Source organism: Ursus arctos, unplaced genomic scaffold (genome assembly GCF_023065955.2).
Source record: "Ursus arctos isolate Adak ecotype North America unplaced genomic scaffold, UrsArc2.0 scaffold_29, whole genome shotgun sequence".
Taxonomy (NCBI): Eukaryota; Metazoa; Chordata; class Mammalia; order Carnivora; family Ursidae; genus Ursus; species Ursus arctos.
The window spans coordinates 27,476,777-27,498,540 of record NW_026622974.1 but is presented as its reverse complement, the minus strand read 5'-3'; the positions used below and the strand labels follow the sequence as shown (position 1 = coordinate 27,498,540).

Sequence of the window (21,764 nt, the reverse complement as noted above, 5' to 3'; positions counted from 1 at the left end):
GTGAGGGTGGGTGGGCCCTGTGGGTGCACAGGTGTGGGCACCAAGAGGCCTAGAATCAGTTTGGAGTTCTGTCACAGAATGTGCCTGTCCTGCTTTGGTGTGTGTTGGTGGTGGTGGGAGGTGGAGTGGTTGTAATTTGCCCTCTACTCTTTCTGAGTTCTTAGCTGAGACCCGCGTAATAAAAGATTAACAAGAGAAAGCCGTCCAGGGAAAAATAAGCAGCAGTCCCCACCCCCTTAGGATTCAGGCTTAAATACAATTTTAGTGGGGTAAGAGAAGGAATGTAAGCCTCTTAGGGGAAAGTAAGTCATTTTTAGGGAAGATGAATGGGCACTTTGAAGAATAGATGGGAGGAATGATAATTTGTGCCAAAGCTTATCTGGGTGTCATGTCCATTTTTATCAATCTCACCTGGTTGAGGCGCCTCTCAGAGAGAGGATTTGTGCCAGTTGAGTTTCTTTCGGGGCATTTGCCTTTAGGCAGAAAAGGGGAGTTCAGAGAAAGCCTCTCCCTGCATTTGCTGTTTTTTAAGCACCTACAGCTCAAAACAATATATCGAAGCAGCTTATTTGGGGATGGCATGTCCTGAGCTCCTACAGTCATTTTGAGGTGACATTCTGTTACCTTTCATTTGTTACTAATAGCAACTTGGTTTAAAGATAATAAATGGGGGGAGGGGTACTTGGGTGCCTCAGTTGGGTAAGCGTCTTCTGCCTTTGGCTTCTCCCTTCTGCTCAGGTCATTCATAATCCCAGAGTCCTGGGATCCAGCCCTACATCTGGTTGCCTGCTCAGTGGGGAGAGTCTGCTTCTCCCTCTCCCTCTGCTGCTCCACCTGCTTGTGCATGCTCATGAGCCCTCTCTCTGTCAAATGAATAAATAAATTTTTAAAAAATCACAAATGGTTCAGTTAAGAAAAACACAATTTCACTTCTTTAATACTGAGTGAGAAGATAACTCACCAGTTTTACTTTACATAACTTTATTTTTATGTTTTTTAAGAGTTTTTATAGTTTTAGCTCTTGCATTCAAGTCTGCAGTCTTTTTCCAAATTAATTTTTGTGTATGTTTTAAGTTAAGGTAAGGGTCTAAATTCATATTTTGAGTTTTCTAATCCATGCATGAAATACCTTCATTTATTTAGATATTTAATTTTTTTAAAGATTTTATTTATTTGACACAGAGAGAGAGAGAGAGAGTAAGTAAGGGGGAGCTGCAGAGAGAGAGGAAGAAGCAGGCTTCCCACCAAGCAGGGAGCCCAACATGGGGCTCCATCCCAGGACCCTCGGATCATGACCTGAGCCGGAGGCAGACGCTTAACCAACTGAGCCACCCAGGCACCCCTAGATATTTAATTTCTTTAAGGAATGTATGTAGTTTTCAGTATACAAGTCCTGCACTTACTAAATTTATTTCTAAGTATCTTTTAATGCTCTTATGACTGGAGTTTTCTTAATTTCATTTTTAGGCTGTTTGTTGCTAGTATATAGAAATACAATGGACTTTTGTGCATATTGATCTTGCATCCTGTAACCTTACTGAACTCATTTTTTATAGTAGTGTTTGTGTGTATTCTTTAGGATTTTCTACATAAAAAATCTTTTTGTTGGTGAGTAATGAGTAAAGACAGCCTTACTTCTTTTCCGGTATGCATGCCTTTTCTTTCTTTTTGTTGCCTGATCCCACTGGCTAGAACCTCCAACGCGATGTTAAGTGAAAGTCAGAGCAGCCATCATTACCTTGTTCCTGATCTTTGGGGGGGAGATTCAGTCTTTCATCATTACGTATGATATATGATGCTAGCTGTGGGGTTTTTGATAATGGTTTTTATAAGGTTGAGGAAGTTCCCTTCTATTCCTAGTAGTGTTCTTATCATGAATGGATGTTAGATTTTGTCAAATACATATTCTGCATCTGTTGAGATGATCATGTGTTCTTTATTCTATTAATATTGTATATTACATTAATTGACTTTGGAAAAAAGTTTTTATCTATTTAAGTCATCTCTACTTCCAATGCGGGGCTTGAACTTAAGACCCTGAATCAGGAGCTACACACTCCTCTGCCTGAGTCAACCAGTTGCCCCTACATTATTGACTTTTGAGTGTTAATCTAACCTTGTATTTGTGGGATAAATCTCACTTGCTCGTGGTGTATAATTTTTCAATGTTGCTGGATTTATTTGATTTGCTTGTTTCCTGTTGAAGATGTTTGCATCTATATTCATGAAGTATATTGGTCTGTGGTTTTCTTGTGAGGTTTTTGATTATGGTATCAGGGTAATGCTGGCTTTGTAGAATGAGTTGGGAAGCATTTGTTCATCTTTTTTAAATTTTTTTTTTAATAGTTTGCTTAAGTATTGGTATGGATTCTCTTTTAACTGTTTGGTAGAATTCACTAGTAAAATCATCTGAACTTGGTCTTTCCTTTGTGTGAAGTTTATTTTTTTTTTTCATTACTAATGTGGTCTCTTGTGATAGGTTTATTCGGATTTTGTTTATTCTGAGTCTGTATCAGCAGTTTGTATCTTATTTATTTTTCAGTAATCTCTGTGCCCAATGTGGGACTCAAACTCACGACCCCGAGATCAAGTCACGTGCTCTACCAACTGAGCCAGCCAGGTGCCCCAGCAGTTTGTAGTTTTCTAGGACTTTCTCCATTTCATCCAGGTTACTTAATTTGTTGGCATATACTTGTTCATAGTAGTCCCTTATAATTCTTTTTATTTCTGTAAGGTCAGTGATAACATCCCTTCTTTAACTTCTGATTTTTGTAATTTATTTTTTGTTGTTTTTTTTAAATATTTTTTTTCTTTCCAAATTTTTATTTAAATTCCAGTTAACATACAGTATAATTGGCTTCAGGGGTGGAATTCGGTGATTCATCACATACGTACAACACCTAGTGCTCATCACACGTGCTCCCCATAACACCCACCTATCAGCCACCTAGCCCACCCCCACCTGATTTTAGTAATTTAAATTTTATTCTTTGTCAATCTTGTTTTTCTTTGCAAAGGACCCACTTTTTATTGACTTTTTCTGTTTTCTATTTCATAGATTTTGCACTCTTAATCTTTATTACTTCCTTCCTTTGGCTTGTGTTGCATTTACTCCTCACACCCTTGTCATTTTCCCTGTTGTCAACCCTTCCACTTCTCACTAATAAGATCATGCCTCCCCACCCCGCCAGCCCATAGGTGGTTTTACAAACTACTTGATCAAGAAAACAGAGGCAGTTGATACAATGCCCTTAACATTCCCACCCTTAAGAAATGTACTGGGCATATCGTTTCATAGAGATGGTTTCTTTTACTTCACAATTACAGGTGACTTTCCAGGTTTTCTGCAGCACTCATCGAGCCACCTATTTCTGATCAACCTGCCCCAAGTCCTTCCATTACCTCTTGAGTGGTGGGCCAAAGAAAATCTTTCCCCTAAGAAAGTAAAACCTTACCTGGCCTCAGGTGCTATTTGCCCTGTTTCCTTGAACACCCAGGCTACCGAGAAGTCTGCAGTGGCAACCCCAAATTCCTCAGATCGTGCTCACCCTTGGCCTTCTTCAAAGTCAATTCTGCACCCTTTGACAAAGTGAGAGTTCACTTTTCTCGACCTTGCCTCCCTCCCTCTGCTAAGACACGTTTTCGTTAATGATTTTCAACAATTTTCAATGGCCGGATTTGCCAACGTGCAGTTTTGGCCTTCCGCTCTTCCCCCAGGCTAGTCTGCATATCCAAAGTGAAGCTGTCCAGTAGCTGAAGCCGAACTCAGACTCAGACTGAAATCCAACAGACCGATTTCCAAAACTTTGTAAACCTGGGTCTCCTTTTCTCCTTTTTTGATCACTGCTATCTATCTCTTGTGTTTTGAGTACTTACTCTGTGTTCTGTGGCCTCTGTGAAATAAAGTTTCAACTTTATACATAAGTCAGAATTTATTAAGACTACATACATGCTAATTGTACTTGATCACTAGATCTCTAAACATTTTTAAAAATAAGTTTAATCTACCTACTTACATGTGTAAATCATGAGGCTGAAGCTCAATGAATTTTCAAAGTAGCATTGCTGTAACCACTGTCCAAATCAAATGAAAGAATATTATCAGAGGACATATATTACCAGAGGATATTGGACCTTTCCTTCTCTTGCATGTTTTTGAACTTTATATAAATGGAATCATACAGTATTCTTTTTTTTTAAGATTGTATTAATTCACTTGAGATAGAGAGAGAATGGGAGCACAAGCAGGGTGGAGGGGCAGAGGGAGAGGGAGAAGCAGGCTCCCCGCTGAGCAGGGAATCCATGAGGGGCTTGATCCCAGGACTCGGAGATCATGACCTGAGCTGAAGGCGGATGCCCAACTGACTGTGTCACCTAGGCGTCCCGAAAACAAAGTTTCTGATTTAGTAAGAATACAGAAGTCATTCAAAGGAGGGAGGGGAGATTATTGTGACACTTGGTGAATTGATGCATGCAGCATGTCTTTGGGAGAAATACTGTTGTTAACTTGGCAGCTAGCTTTATCAGCGCCCGTCCTCTTGGCCCACCAATTGGCAGGGCAGACTTACGTTTCTTTCTCATACTAAGCTACTTTTCTCCTTCTCCTTCTTGTTTTCTTTCTCTCCTCTGTTACCTAAGAAAAGGTCGATGCTGTCAGTGAAGAGACGGTTGAAGGGGACTCTAGGAAGGGTGAGAGAGCTCAGCTTCATCTTTCATATGCCAGAGCCACTTCAAGTCAGGGTGTCAGCAAGGAAAATCTAATGTCAAAAAGAGAATTAAGTACAAGGTAAGGTTCTCCTCCCCCATCGGTCAATCCAGAGTTTAAGAAATGCATTTTTGATAGTCCCAATAAAAACTCCAGACTATAATCACATAGGCAAATATAGGGCGTAAGGTAAGGTGGAAGAATGGGAATGTGTTTGTCTACAGTTTCAGGACTGGGACCAGGCCTCTCATCTGAACCTCCCTTGACACCTCAGCAATCATTAGCTTTTGTAGTTTGGAGGATTCTGGTTGGCTTTGGCTTTTGCTCCTATAGATCTGACCATCTTTGTGCCATGTAAAGTGGAGTTCTAGATGCACACCTGAGTTGGGTCCCCAAAAGGGCTCTTGTCACTGTCCTTTGGGCTCTGGGGTTCCACACGACCAGATAAAGGTGTGAGTATTTTCATGGGCCCTTGGCACCTATGCCTTCTTGTGGTTTAAAAAGACTAAGTAGGGGCGCCTGGGTGGCTCAGTCGTTAAGCGTCTGCCTTCGGCTCAGGGCGTGATCCCAGAGTCCTGGGATCGAGCCCCGCATCGGGCTCCCTCCTCCACTAGGAGCCTGCTTCTTCCTCTCCCACTCCCCCTGCTGGTTGTTTCCCCTCTTGCTGGCTGTCTCTCTCTGTCAAATAAATAAATAAATAAAATCTTTAAAAAAAAAGACTAAATAAATATTGTATTTTACCATGGTGTTGGCATAAAAATGAGTATCAGGGTTCATTATTACAATGCTCCCTTTTTTCTGATTAAAATTTTTTTTGAAATTTTATTTATTTATTTGAGAGAGAGTGAGAGAACACATGCAGGGAGGAAGAAGCAGAAGGAGAGGCAGTCTCCTCATTGAGCAAGTTGCCCAATATGGGACTCGATCTCAGGAACCTGGGATCATGACGAGAGCCCAAGGCAGACGCTTATCTGACTGAGCCACCCAGGCACTTAATTTAATTTTAATTAAATTTAAAAATTTTAATTTTTTAATTAAAATATTTTCGTGGGTCCCAGGCACTGTGCCTACCAAGCCTATTGGAGAAGTGGGCCCTGGCCTAATCTTTCTCCCCTCCCTGTCACGCCATGATGCAGTTTGAGGTGGAAAGCAAACAGCTCTACCCGCCAGGACCTGGATCACCAATCTGGCTTTGTCCCCGCACAGCAGGGACCGAGCTGGAGTTTACAAGCCTGAGCCTAACTCCGGTCACTTTCTCGATTGTTAGGATTTGCTCAAGGTTGAAGCCCGTAGGAGGGAAAAACACGGGTCCAAGGGGGGAGTTCGGACAACCTGAGCGGTAGCTGGGGGAGATCCTGGGAGGAACGCATCTCAGACTGGGGCTCCGGGCGCCGGCTGACCCAGGGAGGAGGGACAGGGCCTCACGAGCGCATCACCTCTGGATTCACCGACCAAAAACCATTTTAGCCAGGCCTGCTTCCAAGCGGAAGAGAACACCACCCTATGTCCTAAGCTTCCCCGGTCGGGTCAAGTGCAGGCGTGAATTAAAGTCAGACCTATCAGGCCAAAGGAGGAACCAAAGCCCAACTCCCTAGGGTGAGCACAGGCACCACCAGAAAAGAGCCGGCGAGTGGCGTCCCCCGTGGCTCCGGAGCCCGCAGTGCCCGGCCGGGAGGGGCCGGGGCCGGAGCCGTCCAGTCTGGGCAGCCGGCTGCTCCCCTACGCGCTCCGCAGTCAGCGGTATCAGAGAGACGGGTCCGCTGAGCTGGAGGGATTTTCTCTGTCTTCTTTTTTCTGTGCTGGTTATGTCCTTTACTTCAGTCCTAGCAGATCCGTCGGTCTCTGAAGGCGCAGAAAAGGCCACCGTGAGCCTGGGTCCTGTGCGCAGGTGCCACTGCCCCCGGGGTCCCGGGGCGGCGGCCGTGGCGTGGCCTGGCCGCGAGGCGCCTCGTCCCTTGCACTTCTCCGCATCCGCAGCGCCAGTCCTGCGGCTCCTGGAACCGTCTGTCTCTTGCTGGGATCAACTCGTCTCACACTCGCACCCTTGGCTTTGGCCCCATCGTCCCGCGGCACTCCGGTGTCTCCAGCCTCGGCTGCCCTCGCGGTCTGGTGCCAGAAGCATTAGTCATGGGTATTGAGCACTTCATACAAAATTGAGGTCATGCCGTTCGAATCTATAACTTGCTCTTTTTACTGAACAGTACATCAAAGATATTCTGTTCATTCGATCTGTTGTGTTATTTTTAACGTTTGCAATGTACTGTATTACGTGTATGTAGTTTAGGTAATTGGTTCCCAAATTTTAATCATTTTCTTTTCGGACATTTGTTCAAAACTTTGACACTATAGCAAACAAATGCTGGGGGGCGCCTGGGTGGCACAGCGGTTAAAGCGTCTGCCTTCGGCTCAGGGCGTGATCCCGGCGTTCCGGGTTCGAGCCCCACGTCAGGCTCCTCCTCTATGAGCCTGCTTCTTCCTCTCCCACTCCCCCTGCTTGTGTTCCCTCTCTCATTGGCTGTCTCTATCTCTGTCAAATAAATAAATAAAAAATCTTTAAAAAAAAACCAAAAAACAAAAAAAACCAAAAACAAATGCTGGAATGAAAAACTTTGTTCATGTTGCTTTGTCAGTTTTTGTAAGAGGGAGTCCGAGACATTGAACTACTAAATCATAAAGGCTACAAACCAGAGTTTTGGTAGGTGATTGTCAAATTATCCTTTTAAAAAGGACTAGATCTTTTTTATTCGAAGTTGGTGAAGAGCACCATCCCACAGAAGTCTGTCCGGTGCTTCATCATTTCACCAGGTATGTGGGGATGGGTAAAAGGGAGTTGATGAAGATGCTTCAGGGTTACTATTTTGGTCATCTGTTCTGGAAAGCAAGTTAAATGGAAGGAATGAGATGCCAAGTTGACACCGGAAACTAGAGTTTCCAATATCTTGAGGACTTCATAGTTGGTGGATCTGGTAGCATCAGGAAAGATGTTCTGGGTGGAGATCAAGGTTTAGAAACCTGGTCAAATTTGGGAATCAGTAAGAATTCTTGGGAAGCAAGTAAGAAGAGAAAGAAGAGAACCAGAGGATGGGATCTTCAGGACACTAAGCTTTAAAGGGAAGGTCATGGAGAAGTTAGGACGGGTAATAGAGAGTAGAGGAGAATCCATAACCTTAATGCCATTATCATGTTTGATAAAATTCATAGCAGCTCATTAATATATCATACCCAGACCCTGTTCAAATTTTACAGTTAACTTATTTGAATCCAGATGTTAAAGAACTCCCCAACATATTTGATTGATGTCTTTCAGTCTTTTTAAAATTTAGAACATGTGTATGACCTAGAAAACCAGGATATTCTTCCATGCTTCATTGGCTGATTGTATCCTCATTTCTCCCATCTCCGGGTTTCCTAAACACTGGTAGTAAGAGCAAGAAGCTTGAATAGTCTCAGCTTCAGTTTTATTTTTGAAAGGAAGACTTTAGGGATGCCTGGGTGGCTCAGTCGGTTAAGCGTCTGCCTTCGCGGCTAATGTCATGATCCCAGGGTCCTGGGATTGAGTCCCGCATCAGGCTCCTTGCTCAGCATGGGAGCCTGCTTCTCCCTCTGCCTGCCGCTCTCCCTATTTCCCCCTGCTTGTGCTCACTCTCTCTCTCTGACAAATAAATAAATAAATAAATAAATAAACAAATAAATAAATAAATGCTTTAAAAAAAAAGGAAGGAAGGAAGAAGACTTTATATGTAGTGCTCTTTAGTTCCTGTTGCAAATCATGAGGCATGTGTTGTCTTGTCTGTACACTTCTAATATTAAAATTAATCAGTGAGTTCGAGTGTTGCCATCCTGATTCACCTGTTATGAATTTTTCCATCAGTCTTTCATCTAACAGTTTTTGTGTTCATTGATGATCATTGCTTAGGTCTGGTATCTCATCAGTGATTGCAGAATGGTAATAATTTAATTCTACCTTTTATCTTTCTATTCATTATTATTGGCTTGAGTTCTAAACAAAGTACTTTCCTTATCTTGATGATCCTGAAACAGAGCTTCTACAAGAAAGGTGGTGTGCATACTTGGTTCTTTCCCTTTATATGTCAGTTTTCAGCATAATGAGTTAATGCCCTGTCAGCGTCCAGAATGACTAATCTGTTGGGAGTCTGAGAGAATTTGATTGGTTTTGAACAGTCATTATGTTCATGAATGGTATAGTTCTTTGTCTACTGAGGTCCTTTTTTATATCTTGAAGTAAACTTTTATCATTTTATTCATACAGGTCTAGATAATTACTAGGTACTTTGTGGTTTTGATTATTTGAGATTTTCTTTAAACTGTTATATTTTCTGTTTATCACAGTGTGCTGGTATACTAGTGCACTATTGGTTTTGGTATGTCATTCTTGTATCTGATAAACTTGCTAAACTCATTAGTTCCAATAGTTTTATTTTTAAATTTATGTATGTATTTATTTATTTCTCTCAACAATCATATCATCGGCTAGTAATGACAGATCTTCCCCTTTCTTGTCAGGATTTGACCTGACATCATTGTGGGAGCTGGTCAAATAGTCTTTGTAAGGTGGTTATCTTCGCAGTGGGTGCTGGAACTCAAAGACTTTAGGGCAGACAGTTGGAAGGAAAGAGAAGATGATATAAAGCAGGGAGAGCAGGGACTAAGTAGAACCAACAGGCATGAGGCAGAGAACTGATACAGCTTCTCTGGAAGCCCAGTCCTAGGGGCCTCTTAAGGACTTTGTGACATGACTATCACTATTGGTGCTTTTTCCCTATCTTATGTTTAATTCTCATGCCCAATATTCATTTCATATTACTTTCCTTCTTGATGGAATACAAAATTTCAACCATTTAACATTTCATTTACACAAGTTATTTATGCCCTATTTTACTTTGTCCTGGAGTTGGGGTGGGTTGCCCTTTTTCTAAAGGCATGTGTTCACTTCAAGGTTCATTTATTTCCTCACATTTTTAAAAAAATATTTTATTTATTTATTTATTTGACAGAGAGAGAGACAGCCAGTGAGAAAGGGAACACAGGCAGGGGGAGCAGGAGAGGAAGAAGCAGGCTCCCAGTGGATGAGCCTGATGTGGGACTCGATCCCAGGACTCCGGGATCACGCCCTGAGCCAAAGGCAGACGCTTAACGACTGAGCCACCCAGGCGCCCCTATTTCCTCACATTTTTAAAGACTGAAAGCATTTAACATAGGACTCTAGAGTGCAAATCTGGACATGTATCATTAGCTTCATATATAAAATATAATTTAGATATTATTTAAAATTTAAATCCTATATCTATACCGAAACTATTCATCAAATATGAGGGAAGATTATGGGGTGCCTGGATGGCTCAGGTGGCTAAGCGTCTGACTCTTGATTTTGTTTCAGGTCATGATCTCAGGGTTGTGAGTTCAAGCCCTGAGTCAGGCTTCGTGCTGGGCATGGAGCTTGCATAAGATTCTCTCTCTCCTTCTCCCTCTGCCCCTCCCCCTCTCTCTAATTAAAAAAAAAGTATAAGGGAAGATTAAAAATACTAATCACGAAAGACCTAAAATAAGGACAGATTGAAACACACAGCATTCGTCATACACCCTGCCAAAATCTCTCTAAAATGACAGTAAATAGATTATTAAAAGACATAAATGCATAAGAATAAAAAATAGGCAGGATGAAGGAAGCCAAAAAAAAAAAAAAATACTGGAAGCTAGAAAGCAGATGAAAGTGTGGTATTTGGTTAAGACCAGAGAAAGCCATAAACTAAGCCTTGAAAAAAGGCTGTTTTTCTTTGTAGAATCTCAGTCTGCCTCAGAAATAAGAGACAGAAAGGACCTCTCAAAGTGAGGATGAGGGCAGAAGAATTAGTTGAAAGTCTATATTAGAGGCAGAACCATTGCCCCCCTTCTACCATTCTGTACCTGACACTGACTGAAGGCCTATTTGAGATTGGTATAGATCCAGGAAGGTTTTTTTGGACTCTGGGCCAACAGATGCTGGAAGAGTAAAGAGGTGAAAGAGCAAATAAGGAGATTAATACAACGCCTCTGTCCCTATTTGGCTCACGTAGTCCTGGGACACAGGTTTACCCCTTCCAGGCAGAAAAGTGAATGATTCCTCTCAGGTGAAACTGATTAATTCAAGAAAACACAAACCCTGATACTGAGGAGGAAGGGCTTGCCTACTAGGTTTCCTATGCCACGAGCAATCCTTAGGAACACCTTCCCACTCTGGAGATAGGGAATTGGTGGTGGGGCAGTAATGTGTGTTTTAACTTGCCCTCCAGGTGATTTTGTTGTAGCTCAAGTTTACAAACTATTGAGACGGCTTGTTTTACAAAGAAGCCCTTGAGTAAGCCCCCCACCCAACAAAGCTGCCAATCAGGTTTTTTAAACTGGAACAGCCATATATAATATGCAATGTTCCACGAAAATCTCTAACAAAAGAGACAAAAGATAAAAAGAAATCTGAAAACAGAAACAATGTAGCAAACAGAAGAAAACTTGAAAAGGCATTAATATCTGAAAGATATGACATTAAATTCATGAAATAAGAACAGAGTATAAAAAGAATATTCAAAGACTAAAAGAGGTTTATCAAATAGGAAAGAAAGTATAAGAAAAATATGGGAAGAGTCTAGAAGATCCACTACAGAATGTACCAATCAATTAACAGAGATTTCAGAAAATAATAGAGAAAATGTTGAGGAGGAAATTGTCAAAGAAATAGTTAAAAAAGCCACCTGGGTGGCTCAGTCAGTTAAGTGCCTGACTTTGGCTCAGGTCTAGATCTCAGGATCCTGGGATCCAGCCTTGCACTGGGCTCCACGCTCAGTGGGGAGTCTGTCCGTCCTCCTCCCTCTGCCCCTCCACTGCTTGTGCTCTCTTTCTCAAATAAATAAAATCTTAAAAAAAAAAAAAAAGCTCAAAAAATTTCCCAGAACTGAAAGAGAAGGCACACTTAAGGCACACTGACCGATCAACACAATGGATAAAAGAAAAGTACACAGCACGTCATCAGGACACTAAAGGACAAAGAGAAGGTCCAAAGCACCTACAGACAGAGACAGAACAAGAAAGTGACATGCAAAAAGAATGGAAACCTGTTCTGTGTAATATCGTAATGGTGGATATCATACATTTGTTAAAACTCGTAGGATGTACAAGAGTGAACGCTAATGTAAACCACGGACTCTGGGGGATAATGATATGTCATTGCAGGTTCACTGATTGTTCACCAATGTACCACTCTGGTGCGAGATATTGCTGGTGGAGAGGCTGTGTTGTGTGGGGTGGAAGGTGGTATGTGGGAACGCACAGCTCAATTCTGCTGGGGACCTAAACCTGCTCTAAAACAGTCTTAAAAAAAGGAATGGAAATCAGAATGGCATCTCAGTTCTCTAGCGATGTTAGAGGCCAGAAGACAATGCGGAATTGCCTTAAAAATTGTAAAGGAACATTATTTAAAATTCAGAATATAACCCAACCGAACTATGGACAGATGGAGAATTTTAAAACATTTTTGGGCATCCAAACTGTCAAGGCATTTACCTCCCAGGAGAGGAGAATATATTCCACCAAAAGAAGTCAACTGAGAAAGATTCCTTTCTGAGAAAGTGCAGCCAATGCATTGCAGTCTCAGCAGGGAGTTGCAGTCAAGGACTCGAGCCCTTCCACTCCCATCAAGCTCTTTTGAATATTTACATTCCTAGGTCTCTATCCGAGGTCCTGGTTAGAGGTCTTTCTCAGTAGGAGTTGAGGGGGAAGTGAGAGGAAGGAGGGAACCCATGAAGAAATTTTTCCCCACTCTAACTCCGTAGTAGCTAGTACTTTCCCACTCTGAGCCCTTCCTTCTTTCCCTCCTCCTCTGCCCCCACCCACCTCAGGATCCATAAAACTGCCAGAGCTTTCTGTTTTCCCTCAACTATGAGACAACACCTACGTCCGTGTTTACGTATCTGATCACATTCCGTGAGGGAAATGGAACTGAGGGAGGCCGAGCTTCCTCTGCTTTTAGCCTCTTGCTTATTCAACTGCAGCAAGTGATTAAAGGTTTAACTCTTTCCTTTTTGGCTTGTGGCTTTAAGTGGCTACTCTGACACCGGGCAGCTCAGTTCTCGCTCCCTGCTGAGCTGAGCTCCTGCCAACCTCCTTCCCTAGGTTATCACTAACTGCAAAAAGTCATTTCATGTAATTTTGCTGAGTGATCCAGACAAGCTCACCGTCTACAGGATTCATTCTCTTGGCCTGGGTGGGGCAATTAGGATTCCCGATTCCAAAGCATTTTACAGGGATTATTAATTGTTGTCGTTTTTGTCGTAATGGTCCTGATGCTGCTCTACTGCATTTGTTAAAGGAGGCCACGGTTTAAATATACCTACCTCTACATCAAGCACTCATCGTCATGTCACCAAAACTTAAAACTATGAGGATTTCCCTGAAATTCTGACTCTGACCTGAAACAAAACCTAAGCCTTTTTCATGTCAGCATTACCTTGGAGCTTCCTAGCTAATCAGGTACAAACAGGTAAGCTTATGCAGTACTACTATCCTAAAAGGAGTGTATGTTTCTAGTAGCCAAGGTCCTTCATTCATGCTTTATAAACCGAGCTTCAAGCCGCTTTCGGTTCGGAAGTCTCCCTATTTTCCAATAGTTTGTTTCCCACTCAAAATATTTGTCTCATGTAAAGTTTTCTGAATTTTCTTTTGACACATTCTCTCCAGGGTCCTGTGCTTCTGCACGGTCACTCTCTCACCACATGATCTCCAAGGTGATCCATGAACAAAAAAGGCAACAAGATCTTACAATACAGTTGATTATGAAGGCTCTCCAAACAGTGATCTCTAGTTTTCCCTGAACTGGTCAACCCTCAAAAATGAGAGAACGGGGGCGCCTGGGTGGTTCAGTAGTTAAGCGTCTGCCTTCGGCTCAGGGCGTGATCCCAGGGTTCTGGGATCGAGCCCCGCATCAGGCTCCTCCACGGGAAGCCTACTTCTTCCTCTCCCTCTCCCCCTGCTTGTGTTCCCTCTCTCGATGGCTGTCTCTCTCTCTGTCAAATAAATACATAAAATCTTTTTTAAAAAATGAGAGAATGGCCAAAAGTGGAAACTGAGAGACTGAATATATAAGTGAACAATGGCCAGAAATGCTTTTGTATATGTTTAGAATTTTCCACAATACAAAATTTTAAATGTTTTTAAAATGTCAATGTCATTAAAGATTAAACAACAGAGAATGATACTAGATTAAAAGAGACTAGAGATAGAAGTAAATGCAGTGCATGTTCCTTGATTGGGCTGTAGCTTTTTAAAAATTAGCTATAAAGTACATTATTAGAAAAAGTGGGGAAAGTGAAATTGGACTGTATATTAGACAACAGTATTGAATTAATGTTACATTTCCTGGATGAACTTTATAAGGTTATGTAGGAGAATGTCTTTGTTCTTAGGAGATAATGTTGAAATAGTTGGGGCAGAGTGTCATGATGTTTGCTGCTTCACAAATAGTGTATGAAAAACTATATGAAGGTAGAGATAAAATAAAGAAAATGTTAACTAGTGAAACTGCAAAGTATAGAATGTAAATTTAATGTTCTTACAATTTTCCCTATGTTTCCCATACGTTTTTTCAAAATAAAAAGCGGTGGGAAAGGAGTACAATAAAATACATGTAATATTACAAAAAAGTAAAAGCAAAAATTCCCAGGTACTTGTATCTACATTTGTTGCAATGGAAGGATAATCCAAAAATGAATAATAGTTAACTATATTGGGGAGGAGAATACAGGATAAACAAGAAGGGACTGAAAACTAGATTTTTCTGAATGTACATTTTCCAAAATGTTTTTGAAATGTACTTTGTAAATTATTCTTATATTCTAAATAGCCTATCAGTGATGATTTTCATTTCTTACTTTATTTGAATATTATTTAGTAGTGTGGTATAATGTCTTCTTATCTATTCATCCATCCATCCATCCATCCATCCATCCATCCATCCATCCATCCGAGGGAAGTAGTGTATAATCACTGTTTGTAAATGCTCTTAAACATTAGAAAAATGTCCTATATTCAGAAATATTAGGCCTTTATTATATTCCTTTTCTGCATGATTGCTCCTTGTCTGTGATTTATTAAATATCTCTTTACTAGTTTATTTTCCTCATTTTAACCATTTTTCCTATCTGTGACATATATTTTGATGTTATTTGATGCAAAAAATCAGTGTTATGTTTTCATTAGGCTTTGTAACGTTTTTCATTGTACAGAGATTTCTTAAGAGTTGAAGATTACAAGAAGTAAAGTTATGAAGAACAAAGCTTCTCAATGAGAATCAATTCTCTCACATACTTTGTCTGAACCCAAAGCTCCTCAGACTGGTTCCTCCAGGGCTAAGCAATGAAAATGAAAGAATGCTGTCATCTTCTGGGTAGTATTTTTTTTTTTTTTTATGGGGTACAGATAGCTTAAATAACTTGCACTCAGCCACAGAGCTAGAAAATGTTGGAGCAGTATTCAAACCATGCTCCGTCCCTGTAAAAGGTAAATTAAGAGCCTTGGAGGTAATAGAGTGATTCATCTTGGCAGATTCTGCTACATCCCAAAAAATTCCATTTGAAGCTGGCATGAGGTCAGCAAATGAAACTCAAGGCTTGCTAGATGTAGGAAACTTAACATGGAGTTTCTGCATAAAGCTAGGACCCCTAATGGCTATACTTCCAAAATAAAACTAAATCAGAAATAAACTGCCATCTAGATGGGAATGGTAAAGGAACATGTCTAGACCTTGCCTTTCTCAAGTATGTCTTGACTTCATAATTAATTACTACAAACCAACCTTGTGGCTAACTCATGCTATATGTAGGCGTCTGAAAATTTTCAAGGAGATCATTGGGAGTGGCCTCAGGTTGGATGCATCCTCAAGAGAATGGCTGAAGGAAAAAACTATCAATTTATGAAGCGATGAAATTATATCCCTTATGCCTAAGTTTAAAAAATTAACTCCAGATGGTTCAAGAATTTACATGTTTAGAAGCTTTAGCATTCTTAGTAAAAAGTGTAGTGAGTGTCTTTGGACCTCAGGGCAGTGAAGGATTTCTTTCTTTCTTTTTTAAAGATTTTATTTATTTATTTATTTATTTATTTATTTATTTATTTGACAGACAGAATGAGCTAGAGAGCACAAGCAGGGGGAGCGGCAGAGGGAGAAGGAGAAGGAGAAGCAGGCTTCCAGTCGAGCAGGGAGCTGGATGTGGGGCTCAATCCCAGGATCACGACCTGAGCCAAAAGCAGCTTAACCCACTAAGCCACCCGATGAAGAATTTAAGCAAGACACAGAATGCACTTACTATAAAGATTAACAAGTCTACCTATATTAAAATTAAAAAATTTTGTCAAAAGACACCTTAACGTGAAAACACAATTTAAACTAGAAGAAGACATTCACAATACACACAATTGGAAAAAGATTAGTAGGAGAGTGAGGGAGAATACCTCTAAGAGAGAACTTTCATATATTTTTTTATATCCTTGAGAACTTTTGTTTCACAGTGTGAATATATTGATTTTTAAAATTAAATTGAAGAAATAAAAATATCCACTAAAGTTAGAGTCAATATCTCATAGAGATTATCTGACAACCTTTGAAGCCTAGATGATGTGGATGAGGGAATTCAGGACATTAATACTATCAGCCTTTTGTAAATGATCAAAAATTCCCATTAAAAAGATTTTTAAAACAAACACATCGTAGCTAATTGTAAGAACAAAATAGTTTGCACAGCATAGTTGGTAGAACAACTACCAAACAAGATTTCTAGAAATGCACTAGAAAAAGTATAAGAACATGCATGGGATAATACACACCAGCTTCAGGCCAATGATTTCCTGCGGGGAGGGAAAGGAAAGGTGCTTTAAGTGATATCTATTTTTTAAAAAGATTTTATTTATTAATTTGACACGGTGGGGGGGGAGCAAGCACAAGCAGGAGGAGCGACAGGCGGGGGGGGGGGGGGGGGGGCGACAGGCAGAGGGAGAAGCAGGTTCCCCGCTGAGCAAGGAGCCGGCTGTGGGGCTGGATCCCAGGAATCACGACCCCCGAGCCGAAGGCAGCCGCTTAACCGAGTGAGCCACCCAGGTGCCCCGGTGATATCTATTTTAAAGAAGAGAGAGGTGAGGCAAATGTAGGAAAATGTTAACATTCTGTTAAATGGGGGCGGTGATGGGGGTTGTTACATAGGTATTGGTTATATAACTTTTTGAATGTGTGAAATCTTTCATAATTTAAATTTCTAACTAAAATTAAGAACATTGGGAAGAAATGTGCATCAACACTAGTTGTTTTAGGATGTTGGAAATAAATGGGATTTGTTTATAGTCCCTACGTGTTCTGTATGACCACCTCTGACGTTTATATTTTAAAACACGACACACTTGCTTGAAGGATTTTGTAGTAACCAAACGGAGAGTCGGAAGACAACAGAGAGCAAAAGGGAGAAAATACAGATTCGACGAGCCTGCCCTCGGCCTGATCCGCCTACCTACCCCTGGAAGGTAACGCCGAAACCTTAACCCAGGACGAAAGTGATTCCAGGTCAACGAGGCCGCCGACCCAAACCACGCTGTCAATCAGCGGTGTGCCGGGGCAGGGACCTTTGAGGCTACGTGATTTCTGACTCAGCGGAGATGATCACGGATAGCCTGAGAGCCGGCTGAAACTCAAGTAAATGCTAGTTTCCGATCCGAGACGAAGCCCTTGTGGCGGGCTTCCCGGTGCCACCAGGAAAGGCCGCCCAGTGTCAATTGCGTCGGTCACCCGGAACGGATGACCAGGAGCCGCAGGAAGAGGCGGGGCTGGCCGGAAGCCGTAAAAGGGGGCACAGCCTTCGCGCCTCACTGGAGTTCCGCCGGCGCTACCTGGACTTGCTCTTCTTGGGCTGTTGGACCTAGCATGGTCGACGACGCGGGTGCTGCTAGGGCCCACGGGGACGAGTGGACGTCCGCCCAGTCCCTGGACACGCTGCTCTGGTCACCACTTCCACCACCGCGGATTCGCACGCGGCCGTGGTGGTTTCCTGTGCAGGAGCTGAGAGACCCACTGGTGTTTTACCTGGAGGCATGGCTGGCTGACTCGATCTTCGGTGAGCCACCCCAGGGGTGCCGGTGGAATGACCCCCCTCCAGTCCAAGAGGAGAGAGACCCCGCAGAGCACCTCTCAACAGTCTCTGCCGGATTTGCAGGCCACCTTTGACGCCACGATCCCCACCTTCCAGCTCTTGCCTTTTCCTGCCAGCATTCCCTTCAAATTTAGACTCACCTTCAACCATGCTTCCCCTCAGAGTCTCTCTTTTCCTGTTTAGGCCCAGACCGAGCCATAATTCCTGAAATGGAGTGGATGAGCCAAGTCCTGCTGACGGTGGACATAGTTAACTCTGGGGACTTCGCTGAAATCACCATCTTTGGACGGCCCCGTGTACAAAATCGGGTGAAGAGCGTGCTGCTGAACCTGGCATCCTGGCACCGGAAGCATCGTGCTCGAGGTGAGGGTCTCTAAACACCTGCATGTGGAGGGAGCCACCGGTGAACGACCTGGCTGTACCAGGCTTTCTTCCAGCCTTTATTACCTTACCAAAACTTTTTGCAGTTTCCTAACTGCAGTGTTCTGCATACAGCCCCTGAGCATCCCTTTGTGAGAGGAGTGCCAAGTGGGACCTTGGGAAAGTAAACTGAGATCTAACACATTCAGGCCCGTCACTGCCCCATGCAGCCTCAGCTTGGTTTCACCAGGATTTCCAGATCTCAGGGTCAGAGCCTCCACCTGAGAAGTGATCCTGCTAGCACCTCCCCTCCTCCCCTGCTCCCCTGAATGATGGAGTAGTTTGGAACAGAAAGCATTTTTCCTTATCCAGCTGAGAGGATGAAACAACTTGAGGAGTTCTTGAAGGCCGGTGCACCAGGTCCCCAGACTTCTGAGCCTCCTGTTGCAGAAGTATTTTCAGGAGCATTGTGAGAAACAGTCCTTCTACTACTGAAGTTCAAGAGAAGCAAGTATCCATAAATCTCTGCATTCTTTTTTTTCCTGTGTTTTGATGAGTAGTGCTTTGGTTATTTTGATGCAAAAGTGAGTTTGTAGTGCCATTCTAGTAAAGAAATGAACTTCCTTTTTGTCCAATGGCATAAAAATCTTTGCTCACTTAAAATTAAGCAAATATATAAAAGATTGATTCTGTTCATTCATGTCTTGATGTGAGGGGTGGGTAAAAGGCTGATAGTAGTGGTTTTATTTTTGTTTTTTCCTTTGCCTCTATCATTTTGAATCTACTAACCCTTTTATGATTTTATGGCCAGAGTCAGGCCCTCAAGCGCAGGGCCATGAATTTGCATTTCTAATACGCTCATAGTTAATACCAATGCTTCTCTGAGGCTCTCACTTTGAAGTTGGTTGTTTGGCCCCTCAGTAGCAACTAGTGTGCATTTTCTTCTTGGAGTAGAGGCTTCCTGCCTGCACATGGGTGGGTGCTCCAACACAAAAGCTGAGGCAATCGGTTATTTATTCTGTTAGCATTGTGATTCATGAGAGAACAGCCAGGGTCCTTGGCAGCTTGGCTGTTGGAAGGCATCCTGCCACGAAGCCAGCTGTCTCCTTTTTCTCTGAGTCCTGCACAGGTGCCCTGCATGAACTGGGTTGTTTTTCCATTACCCGTTACCGTGCTATGACCAATGCGTGCAAAACAGCCCCAACCTCTTGCCGCCTCCACTTTCAGGAAGCAGGATGCTTGGGGGAGAGAGGTTGTCAAGAGCTCTATGGCCTCAGCACAGAGTTGGAATTGATTTAACTCATGAAGTTTCTTCTCCCCTATGCAGTAATGGATTCCAGCTGTTTGCAAGGGTTGTAAACACACACGAACAAGTCTTTTAATTTTAAAGATTTTGTTTATTTGTTTAGAGCACACGCACAAATTGGGGGGAGGGGCAGAGGGAGAGGGAATCCTAAGCAGACTCCGAGCTGCTTCGCAGAGATAGATGTGCGACTGGATCCCACCACCCCGAGATCACGACCCGAAATCAAGAGTCAGAGCCTTAACCGACTGAGCCACTCGAGTGCCCTGCACAAGTCTTTTAAAACGTGCTGCTTTGATTATAAGTGATACTGAACGTTGTCCTACTTTGCTTAACATTTTTATGAAATGCTTTTATGTTTTTCTTTATTCATTCCTATATTCTTTAAACTCTGAAGATATGGATTTTTATTACCCATGTAAGCTTTTGTAACAAATAATAGTCTGTTAAACTGGTATTTTCTACCCCTTTCCTTCTCACATTTTTTGTATATGAAAAATTTTCATTGTATGTAGTTAAACTAATTACTGTTTTCTGTGTGATTTCCCTCTCCTCCCAACCCCTTACTTTTAATCTTAGGTACTCCTGCTTTTTCTCCTTCTGCAGAAATTTGATAAAAATATTCCTACAGGTTATTTCTAGTGGGAAATGCACAAAACCATTAAACATTGTTTTACTGTTATTTGGAGGAAGAGGGTTATGCTCAAAACATTCTAATTTTTAAAAAATTATCCAGAATTAAATTACTAAATGATCCTGCATATTTTTCATCCTTTATATGCATTAACATGTTGAAGCCCTAACCCCTAGTACCTCAGAATGTGACTGTATTTTAGAGAGGCCTTTAAAGATGTAATTAAAATGAAATGAGGTCCTATAGGTGGGCCCTTTTCGAATATGACTGGGGTCCTTATGGGAAGAGGAAATATGCACACAGATAGGTGGGTATATAGAGAAAAGACCATGTGAGGAGACAGCAAGATGGCAGCCGTTTGCCAGCTAAGGGGAGAGGCCTCAGAAGAAACCAGCCCTGCTGACACCTTGATTTTGAACTTTCAGCCTCTAGATCTTTGAGAAAATAAATATTTGTTGTTTCAGCCTCGCAGTCTGTTACTTTGTTATGGCAGTGCTAGCAAACTAAAACAACATTTAGTATGGTTTTTCTGTGTTCCCTTTCATCATGTGCTGATACAGCATTTTTACTACCTTCATAACTGTTTTTGGTGAAGATTTTATTTACTTATTTGTCACAGAGAAAGTGCACAAGCAGGGGGAGCAGCAGGCAGAGGGAGAAGCAGGCAGAGGGAGAAGCAGGCTACCTGCTGAGTAGGAAGCCCGATGCAGGGCTCGATTCCAGGACCCTGGGATCATGACCTGAGCTGAAGACAGACACTTAACTGACTGAGCCACCTAGGCATCCCCCTTCATAACTTTTTAATAAAAAGAGTAGTTCTGTCATTCTACTTTTCAGAATTTGGGGATAATATTAGCTAGTTATTAGAGTTTATATCACATACCAGGCCCCGTGCCAAGCACCTAAGTAGGACATGATTAGTTTGCTAAGGTCACAGAGCTAGGATGTGGGGATGGATGAGTGAGATTTGAACCAAGACATTGATTCAAGGATCCAAACCCTTTATAATTTCCCACTGGCTTTTATTTTTCTCCACACCTGAATTTAGACTCCTTTCTCATAGTTTTTATTTCTTTTTAAGAGGAATTGTAATAAACCTCTTAATTGTAAAGAATGAACAGTATTTGTTCTTCGATTGAGGGACAAGACTGTTTTTTCTAACAAGTTGCTAGAATAGAGCTATTTATTAGTACCACACCCAAAATAAAAATAGCATTATTGACTTTTTTTTTTTTAAGATTTTATTTATTTATTCGACAGAGATAGAGACAGCCAGCGAGAGAGGGAACACAAGCAGGGGGAGTGGGAGAGGAAGAAGCAGGCTCATAGCAGAGGAGCCTGATGTGGGGCTCGATCCCATAACGCCGGGATCACGCCCTGAGCCGAAGGCAGACGCTCAACCGCTGTGCCACCCAGTCGCCCCTATTGACTTTTTTTAATAACTGTTTTTTCTTTATTCTGTTCACATGTGACAGCCCCCAAACCCAACACTTGGTTTTTCTCTTTTGACTTTGTTATTCTTTCACTACCTATGTCAACAGAAACTTTCTCCCACTAGTATACACATTTTGATCCTCATCCCAT

The 21,764-nt window shown here is 42.1% G+C and overlaps 1 protein-coding gene across 1 annotated transcript; it reads left to right on the top strand.

Moving 5' to 3' along the window:
- The first annotated feature begins 17,577 nt into the window (after positions 1–17,577).
- On the top strand, positions 17,578–20,605 carry OOEP (oocyte expressed protein). The gene is made up of 3 exons (XM_026506940.4): positions 17,578–17,847; positions 18,067–18,246; positions 18,616–20,605. Exons 1-3 carry the CDS (start codon positions 17,658–17,660, stop codon positions 18,714–18,716), a joined length of 471 nt encoding a protein of 156 aa, XP_026362725.2. The 5' UTR covers positions 17,578–17,657; the 3' UTR covers positions 18,717–20,605.
- The last annotated feature ends 1,159 nt before the right edge of the window (positions 20,606–21,764 follow it).

Bases quoted from the DNA above. Each gene is read 5' to 3' on its own strand.
- OOEP (XM_026506940.4), top strand. From the start codon at position 17,658: ATGGTCGACGACGCGGGTGCTGCTAGGGCCCACGGGGACGAGTGGACG. The intron at 17,848-18,066 runs GTGAGCCACCCC...TTTCCTGTTTAG, and splicing joins GCTGGCTGACTCGATCTTCG to GCCCAGACCGAGCCATAATT. The intron at 18,247-18,615 runs GTGAGGGTCTCT...TTCCTTATCCAG, and splicing joins CCGGAAGCATCGTGCTCGAG to CTGAGAGGATGAAACAACTT.